This window comes from Arctopsyche grandis, chromosome 7 (genome assembly GCF_051622035.1).
Source record: "Arctopsyche grandis isolate Sample6627 chromosome 7, ASM5162203v2, whole genome shotgun sequence".
NCBI lineage: Eukaryota > Metazoa > Arthropoda > Insecta > Trichoptera > Hydropsychidae > Arctopsyche > Arctopsyche grandis.
The window spans coordinates 21209062-21219785 of NC_135361.1; the positions used below are offsets into that span (position 1 = coordinate 21209062).

General features: G+C 32.9%; 1 protein-coding gene across 1 annotated transcript; it reads left to right on the forward strand.

Annotated features, from left to right (window-relative positions):
- The first annotated feature begins 285 nt into the window (after positions 1-285).
- Positions 286-5857, forward strand: LOC143914104 (uncharacterized). Its single transcript, XM_077434196.1, has 14 exons — positions 286-446; positions 536-688; positions 765-916; positions 984-1191; positions 1370-1544; positions 1728-1904; positions 2911-3020; positions 3098-3253; positions 3328-3483; positions 3557-3738; positions 3813-4032; positions 4125-4305; positions 4383-4460; positions 5787-5857. The coding sequence occupies exons 1-14, from the start codon at positions 390-392 to the stop codon at positions 5855-5857; spliced, it is 2076 nt and encodes a 691-aa protein (XP_077290322.1). The 5' UTR covers positions 286-389.
- The last annotated feature ends 4867 nt before the right edge of the window (positions 5858-10724 follow it).

A 10724-nucleotide genomic window follows, 5' to 3' on the forward strand; every position in this document is an offset into this window, starting at 1 on the left:
ATATGTACATATGTATGTATGTAAATTTAAAATTCTCATATCAAATTCATTATTAAGTTCAGTGCAAACGTATTTAAGTAGCTATATAAGAGAGAGGTAGACTCTAGAAATAATATTCAGTGATGACGTTGAAAAGTGAAGATTTGTACACAATTTTAATACTAAATCATAAACCGCAACTGAATTTTTAGGTCTCAAGATAATATCGAATTTCGTTATCTGCCCTCTGAACTTTTTATCTTATCGCATAGATATCATATATTTTACAGTAATGCAATTTTTTGAACAGTTTCGACTGATGGATCCATTTGGATACACGTAGAGGTAATCGCGTAAAAACGCATTTTTGTTTAGAGTTTGAGGAATTATAAAAATCTGCTTTCATTAAGATGGCTGTTAGTGCAAACCAAAGTTACATAATAGTCGTTGGGGGAATTGATGACGATGTGAGTGATATTCTATGTACAAATATGGTTTTCTCATAACAGTTTTATTGATATTCAAGTTACCATTTTTAATCGCTATGTTTATATAGACTGCTGGGATGATTGAAGAATACGACCCATATTTGAACAAATGGAAAACGATATACAATTTAAACAAAGGAATTAAATATTTTTCAACCGCTTTAATAGACCAAAAACTATACATATTTGGTGGAAGGTTCAATAACATAACAACAAACAAAGTAAGTTCCAAAATAAAATATAGAAAATATTTATACCGTGCAAATTATGAAGTTTTTATACGTTTTAATTTTACAGGCATGGTGCTTTGATTTGTTCACCAAAAAACTTGTTGAACTGCCGTCAATGCAAAAAGCAAAGTACTTTACTACGGCGTCAGTAGTCAATAATTCTATTTATATTATTGGCGGAATTGATTCAGATGATAAAGTTCTCGACACAATCGAGCAGTGAGTATCTTATTTTAATAATAACTTTCTATTCACCGGTTATTGACTTTTCACCGTTTCGTTACAGATGGGATACAAAGGGGAAATATTGGAAATTTCTAGAGCCGATGTCTATAGAACGACACAGCCATGCTTCTGTTGTTAAAGATGGTGATATTTTTGTCATCGGAGGAAATGACGGGACAAACGTAATTCAAGAAGTGGAATTCTATTCCACAACGACAAAAACATGGAATGCTGTTAATTCTATGAATTGGAATCGAATGAATTTGGCTGTAAATATATTTGAATTATTTTTCAAGATTTTACTGTCTGTCGTTGATGTCTTTCGAGAGTGATAGACGTACATATACACATACATAGAGATAAGATAATCATAATCTTATCATTTAGCAATGTATTCCTATACCAAAATAGTTTTCGTGTTAACCGATTTTGCCAAACGGCTTACAGGCAGTTGCTGTGGAAAATTATGTTTATGTAATTGGCGGATCGGATGATTCGCAGGGTCTCGATTCAGTGGAACGTTTTAATTCGCAAAACAATATCTGGGAGAAAATTACCAATTTGCCATTTCCGGTTAAAGGCCACAGCGCAGTTGTAAATAAAAGTAGAATTATTTGTTTTGGTAAGTTGATACACAATATTGTACATTATAATATATGAGTCGTTATATTTTAAAGTGACATTTTTACTTCAAAGCCTTACTCTTATATATATGTATGTGTGCGACAAAAACATGGAGATTTTCAAGGCACGCCACTGATATAGTTCGAGATTTCAATTCTTGATTTTCTTGTGATATTTTTAGGAGACGATAGATCTGAACGGATCTTCGAATACATTCCCTCGGTGAAGGCATGGACTGAAATAGGAAAAATGGCAAACAAGCGACGCTTTTACAGCGCCTTTTTCACAAATTTCAAACTTGAGCCAGAAAATCAGATGACGGATGACAAGGAAAAAACCGTAGACCAACCCAAACTGAGTAAGTCGGGTGAAAATAATTAAATTTACATCTAATGAATAGATTTTAGAAAGAAAAAATAACATACATGTGTTACCTTTCCTGAATTATAAAAGAACTAGTGTTATGCTCATTGATTTCAACGGGTGGCTTCGGAAAGGTACGCGCGTGTATTAAATATATAATAGTAAAAAGTCGAGCGCTGATTAACCACTTAATTGCCACCCATTTGTAGAAACCGATTAAATTATTTTATTATACGTGTGCTTAGTGCCAACCCTTGACACTACCTCTTGAATACATATATCACAAACTAACGAAAAATATTGACTTTTTTCAATTTCATTAGTATCATAGGATATTTTTAAATGTTTCTGTGAAGAAACCGAAACTAATTTCGAGCCATAGCCTTAAATGCAGAGCTCGCACCGGTGCGCTTATGATGATGAAGTGGTTAAACGCGGTAATAATGAATGTGCCTTCGTGGATATGTGCATCTGACGCTGACGCCACCCATTCCAACTTGCTCAATATCAGGAGCACATATCAGATGCTACCGCGCTTCCCCGCGTCTCCTCGACACGATCGGTTGTCACGCCACATCGCCATAACGTACACTCCTGGTAGTCTAAAATTTGTTTTTTTGAAATCTCCATAATTGTCTACCCACTTGCACATACATCGCGTCCGTTTTTATATACATAATATCACTTTAATTTTTATTTACATACTTCACTATACGATTATTAAAATGAATAGATTTTTATAAAAATAGCAAGTGGTAATATCACGAATAAAAGCATTTGACTTGCTCCATTCATGAACTGAGCATTTCCTCGAATTGGGCGCAAGATGTATGTACATATGTATATGTAAACAACATATGTACATATTATATGTATAAAAAAAGTAAAAATCAATATCACATAATTATAATCACGTTTATGAGATACAATTACGTATAGTATAAATTTGAATACAAATATAAACTGCTTTTTATATTTATATCTATGTATATAATTTATAGACATAGACAAAAAACTCAACACAGGAAAATTTTCTGAGCTGATCAACCTATTCGAAACAAACGTTATTGCCAACAAAAATAAAACAATGTCAGAAAATTCAAAAACAGAGGTATTGATTTAAAATACATACAATTTTTGAGTATCGAGTGCGTTAAATGATGTTCACTTGATTCATTACATTTTCAGTCACACAAAACTTCAGACCCTCGCAGTCTAACTACCTTGACATTGGTCAAAACCACGAAGTCAGATAATTTACTTAATGATTATTCTCCTATCCAAAGAGAGCTCCTCGATATAAATACAGAAAAAATTGCAGTGGTTGGAGGGTATCTTGTAGAAGTGAGTTTTTTCCATCAGTGCTTTGTTTGTATCAAAAACATGAAATTTTTATTACATCGCTAATGTGTTTTTAGATGGGAAATACCGTTGATATATACGATGGAGAAAATAAAAGTTGGGCTCTAACGAAATATATTGGAAATGATAAAAGTAAATTTGCGTCTGTCGTTGTAGGAGATCGGATTGTTATCATGGGTGGATATAACTCTTCAAACCAAACGCTGACTTCGGTAACGTCTTACCAGTTTTTAAAAGTGTATGCTTAGAATAATTGGAATATATAAAAAAATTATTTATTTTCAGGTGGAATACATTGATTTGAAGAATGGTCAGAGACATCCACTGAAACCGTTAAATCAAGCTCGTGACAGCTTCTCAGCAGTGACACTTCGTCGCAATTCGTCCACTGATATCTACGCCATTGGTGGGTTTGAAATTGTGAACGTCAAAAAATATATAAGAAGAATTTTACCTTCAGTAGAAAGGTGATAATAAATGAATTGCATTCACTTGATTAGATCGATTGAAAGGGAAGTTAACATTTATTGATTTCGGATAGATGGAGTAGCAGGACCGAGAATTGGGAGATGATCGCTCCATTATTGTTGCCAATTGATGGTCACAGTGCATCTGTCACTGACGACATCATTTACGTGACAGGTGGGCGTTTATATGAAAATGGGAAAAATGTATCTCTTAATAAAGTACAAATATATTCAGTGGAGACCAATTCTTGGACTTACGGCACTCAGATGAATCAGGCGAGACATGCACATTCGGTGAATATTAATGAATTATATTAACAAATGTCTAAAATAATATAAAACTATCTTAAATAAAATGAAATTAATTGTGATTTCACCATTTTTAGAGCGTCGTATTCAAAGGGAAGCTTTTCATCGCTGGTGGCTTTATCGAGCAAGCTAATACGTGCTTAGACAGTATCGAGTATTACGATCCGATTGCAAATCTGTGGACAGTATTTACCAAACTACCACAACCAGCAACCGGAATCGGTCTCTGCTGTTTCCAAAATAAACTATTTTGCATGGGTGAGTCTTTTATATGTAGCATAATTTTAATTTATAGGTTTCAAGCGTGGAATGTATTAATTTATTTTTATTTTCAGGTGGATTCAATGGAAAGATTGATTTGAGTGATGTCTGGGAATATGACGAGAGAACCAAATCTTGGAAGTATTCAAAAAGTCTAAGCAAAAAGAGATCTTATTTTGCAGCACATCTCATTCCATATGATTCGATTTTTTGATCGACTATTGTCAACTATATATTTTTTTGCATTATAAATTTTGTTTGAAATAATCATTATGTATATATAAAATTGTTATTTAAATTATTTACAAATATATTTTTTTTGAAAAATATAATTATCTACATATATTTAAAAAATAATATCTTTATTGTATTTAACAGATTAACAATAAAATAAAAACTAGTGAAATTGTCGAAAGTCGGGAAGGGAAGTCAAAACATACATATATCTAATAAAAATTCACGAAATAAATTATTTCTCCATTACATTACACTGTAGCAAGTCGTCATAATTGATAAATACTTTTTTATTATTTTAATATAAATATTGTTTTTAACGAATAATATTAAATTTAAATATAACCACACATCAAAAACAAGCTAGTATCCCGTTCGGAACCTTACTACATATGTATGTACATAAATGCATATATACAAAGATATACATATAATACGGAAATACTTGTTTAAACTTATGTAAGTGTTTCTGTGTACATATATACGTAGCAATACAGGTTTTTCACTCAAATTCAAATTCAATTTTTTACAAATCAAATTCAATATAAAACACTCGGATAGTTTTTTAATATCCTTTAAATATATAATATGTGCTCATCGCGAGAACATTCAAGTATAATTCTTGTATCAATGTGATGAAAATGAAAATGAGAAATTAAATTTAATAAACTGAAAACGGGAATTTTTCCTCTTAGAAAAGTCAAAAATATTGGGACTCCACTGCCAAGAAAGGATAAAATTTTACCGAAAATGGTCCAAAGGGTCGTTTTGGTATATATCACTGTCAAGCAAGGATAAACACAAGTATAGAATTTCAATGAAACAGCTCATTGTGTTTCGTTTTGAAAAGACGGTACCATGTACATGTATAGACCACATGATACCACGTATGCGACGACGTACACCATATTTTTCTGTATGTTTGAACTCCCACGTCCCATGTCCCACATACCGCGCTGTGTGATTTCGCCCTTAAGGACTCCTGAAACGTCACAATGGTCCAAATTTGTTCACAATGTCACAATGGTCCAAATTTTATTGATTTTTTACCGTAAAACTTTTTTTTACTTATATTTGCAATATCTTTATTGTTTAGAAAAAATCTTAAATCTAATATATAATTTGGTAAGAGACTTTGTATCTATGTATGTATGTATGTATGTAACCTTCGTTCGTAGACGACAAATGCGATTTATTTTTTTTTTCGATTCATAGACGCCGATTCGATTTTTTTCGATTCAAAGGATTCGAAGTCCCCGGAGGCGAAGGTGCCGAGGACGAAGCCCTTCGTGCCGGGGGCAAAGGGGGCGCCTAGGGCAAAGTCCTCTTCGTGCCAGGGGTGGAGCTCTAGGGGGCGTAGGTGCCGGATTCTGGGGTGACACGACAACTCGTTCACAGATTTTCCGTAAACTGAGGATGCGCTCCAGGCATTACGTATACGGCCTCTCTTTCTCACCCCGTCTGTTCACCAACATCTCGTTTACTATGCCATTACATATGCAGCCATCTCTTTCACAGACCGTCTGTTATCGGTGAATAGACGGTCTGTGAAAGAGATGGCTGCATACGTAATGGCATAGTAAACGAGATCTTGGTGAACAGACGGGGTGAGAAAGAGATGGCCGTATACGTAATGCCTGGAGCGCATCCTCGGTTTACGGAAAATCTGTGAACGAATTGTCAGGTAACCGGATTCTGGTATACATATAATTTTTTATAAGAGACTTACTTTATATGTTTGTTTGTTCGTGATAGTCAATTTAATAAAAAAAATAAATGAGTATTCAAATAAATTTAATAAAATGTTTACTATTAGATTAGTCATGTTTAAGCGCTTTATATTAATAATACCGAGCGAAGCCGGGTAATACAGCTAGTATTATATAAAGTCATAAAAACATATTTTCCATAAACCGTCTGTTATCGGTGAACAGACGGTCTGTGAAAGAGATGGCTGCATACGTAATGGCATAGTAAATGAGATCTTGGTGAACAGACGGGGTGAGAAAGAGATGGCCGTATACGTAATGCCTGGAGCGCATCCTCGGTTTACGGAAAATCTATGAACGAGTTGTCAGGTAACCGGATTCTGGTATACATATAATTTCGTATACATATAATTTTTTATAAGAGACTTACTTTATATGTTTGTTTGTTCGTGACGTCAATTTGATAAAATAAATAAATGAGTATTCAAATAAATTTAATTAAATGTTTACTATTAGATTAGTCATGTTTAAGCGCTTTATATTACTAATACCGAGCGAAGCCGGGTAATACAGCTAGTATTATATTAAGTCATAAAAACATATTTTCCATAAACCGTCTGTTATCGGTGAACAGACGGTCTGTGAAAGAGATGGCTGCATACGTAATGGCATAGTAAGCGAGATCTTGGTGAACAGACGGGGTGAGAAAGAGATGGCCGTATACGTTATACCTGGAGCGCATCCTCGGTTTACGGAAAATCTGTGAACGAATTGTCAGGTAACCGGATTCTGGTATACATATAATTTTTTATAAGAGACTTACTTTATATGTTTGTTTGTTCGTGACAGTCAATTTAATAAAATAAATAAATGAGTATTCAAATAAATTTAATAAAATGTTTACTATTAGATTAGTCATGTTTAAGCGCTTTATATTAATAATACCGAGCGAAGCCGGGTAATACAGCTAGTATTATATAAAGTCATAAAAACATATTTTCCATACATAAAAATTGTATCACAGTTCAAATACAATTTCTATTTGATAAATTGTAAAGGCAAACTCAAAGGCACCGACCGCTTGCGGCTCACGATCCACGGTTCAAGTACTTTGCTTCTACCTCATATACACTCAACCTAAGTAAATATTTACATACATACGTACATATACATATATTTTACACCAAAAAGACAAGCGACATTGACAATTTCTCAGAAGTGATCTTACGAAAGTTGTGACAGACTGAACTTCGATGCAGTTGAATGCAAGTTGGGTCGAGGGGGTGGCACCGGCGCACCACAATCCAACTTCTGCGCGGTTGGTCTGAACGAAGCTCAGTTTAACGACGGACGCGACGCGGTCAACACGCGACGACACGCCAACATCGGCTAACACGCCCCCTTATCTGACGTAAACATTGCACAACTACACCCCGCATCGGCGACCCTAAACTCAAACCAAATTAAACTCGCACAAATTGCGTTCCATCTGCGACGAAATTCAACCCTTTCGCCCACATCCCCCCCGGCCCGCACCACCCCCTCAATCTACAATGGGTCCCGTTCGAAAGAAGAAAAAAGGGATAATGAAACGAGTATCGGTGCGGAATACTGAAGAGGGTGCCTTATTCCACCTCCGCGTCGGAAAATGTTTGAGGGTGTTGTTTGACGTACGAGGAATTTTCCGGTGAATATGTAAAATACGCGCATGACGGGAAAATGTGAAAACAATGCGGGCATATCCAGCGTGGATATTACGTTATTTGACGTACTTATGCATGTATGTATGTATATAATTTTTTCCTAGCGATGTACTTACATATATGTATGTATATAAAGTGTGTTCGAGCTATGAGCGACAGCCTTGAAATGAAATTTCAAAGGAAAATATGTATGTAGCAAGATTAAATTCTCTAGAAATTCCTTATTGAAGTAAAATTTTGAACTTGTAATTGTTCTTATCCTATAATTAAAACTAGTACACGCTTACATACATACATATGTTTATTAAAATGAAGGCTACATTTTTAAAATTATTATCATTTAAGTTATTTAATTAATTTTAATACCCAATTATTATTTTGTATTTGTAGTTTGTTCTTATTTATCGGAACATTCCCTTCTTTGTATTTCTACTACTTATTAAATTATCTTTGTCTTTTATTACTCATTTAAATTTTCATTTATCCGCTATTTTATTACTGTAACTGTTTTATTATGATTGTGTTTAAATGTTGTTTTTTTTTTCTTTTCTTTTTTTGTAATTTTTTTTATATTATTTTTTGCTTTTGCTTTTTGTTCTATATATTTATTTTTTGTTTTCTCCCTCTCTTTTTTTATTATCTAGGCCATTGTGGCGCAATAGGTTCTTCCTGTAATGCCACAATGGTCCTAAACTTTTAAATAAATCAATTATACTTTAGTATATGGAAGTGCTTGTTGGAATGTAATTGTTATTCGTGTTTCGTAGCAATTAAATTAAATTGATAATAAATAATTAATGTTGACCTCGAATTCGATGTGAATAAATTAATTGTTGGTATTTTAATTTAAATTCAATTTATCTCTGTAGGTGCCGTCCGATTTTGTCGATCACAGCTCTCTCGTGCACAATAGAATCTTTATCTGAGGATTTCAACGCGAAATTCTTAATGTATTCATCAATTTTATATAACATTTATACATATAGAATATTTTAATACATTTTCCTCTTCAATATAAACGTACATACAAAGTCAACAAAATTTTCTTAATATAATCGCGTAAGCAGCGCGAGGCTTTCATTATCATTATGGAATAAGGTTTTTATATTTACGTAGAATAATTTTTAATATAGCAAAGTGGTTATATTCATACGGATACGTCAAAGAGTATTTTAATAAATTACCACAAAAATTTCAACGCATATATAAATAATAAATTTGTATATGTAATATAATATTTCGATCGGAAAATCAAATTCATATTGAAAAGTATAAAACAATGTTTTTGCGCATATTATATTCGATATCACACTTCGCCGAAAAATAAATGTACATTTTATATTCGAAAATTCAATCATCTCTTATTCTGTCAGAGTCGGATTAAGACATCACCGTGGCTTAGGCCTTTCTGTCAATCAGAACTTTTACGTTGGGTAACATGTTATAAAATTCAATTCTGTTAGGACCGGAAATTTTTGTAATTTAATTACTTGACGATTTATACAATATGAAATTTTATATTTCATGACAGCAGCACATATACAATATTAAAATTTATATATCCTAAATATAATGAATCATTAGTATGTACCGAATTTTATTGATTAATGTGTTTCTATTTTTAAGCATTGGATTATTGTTACAGCATCATCTAAACAAATTACTGGTCGCCTATCGTGTCTTAAATTTTTTTTCGTCATTTTGGCCTGCTTATATTTCATAATAGTCTGAATTTTCTTATTTTTTTTTGTATTTAAAATAAAGATTTACACTAAAGGAAGCTTTCAACACCTTTTATTTTTAAAAAAAATGATAGAAACCTAAAAAAATAACGATTTTCTAAAACAAGCCGCTTCTCTATACAAATGGCCGTTATGAGCATTGCACGTTTTGTATGCGAGTTTCTGGTCAATCAGTGACTTTGAATTTTTATGCGTATTATTCAAAACTTATCATAATTGACCCAATTAAACTTAAGTGGAGCTATTTTTTAGGCTAGGGGTTAATTGGGATAAATTGATTTCTTGGAGGCATAATATATTGCTTAATTCAGATTTTGTTCAACTTAAAAATGTTGAAAAAAACTGTTCATAGATATCGTTGGAAATAAATCTAAATTGATTCTACTTCATTTAAGGTGTAGCGTGGCGATTTCGACCCTAGCTTAAGCACCCACCGGTATGCGCACGGCGAAGAAGTGGTTAAAGTCTTTCGATACAATGCAAGTTTTCCACTAGGTGCATTGATGGAAATTCACAATTTTCACTCCAGCCTAATATACATATACAAACATATGTATATGTACAATCATAGTAGCGTTCATATACATGTATGTATAAGAAAAACTCTTGAACGAAATAGAAAATAAACAAACGATACAAAATATCTTTGACAATTATATTCATTTCTTTTCCAGTCCCAATTGAATAATCATGATTGGAGAAGCCATATTTTTTTATAAAGCATTATATGAGCCGTTATATTTTAAAAACTTTTCTTTATTTCGGGAAATATTTCCCAACGAAGAAAAATCAAATAAGAGTAAACTACCACTTCCGGTTGACGGGTGATTGCCAAATTTTATATACATATAACTTTGTATTAAGCTTAAACTTCTAGATATGAAATTTCAGTTCAATAAACCAAAAGGTTTCAGTTCGATAGGACTAACGGTGTTTAAAAATTACCAAAATACACTAACACACATTTTTTCTAGATCGCGAAAACGTGATCAGTGATCGAATCAGTAAAAATCTCGAGCTTAAATTTT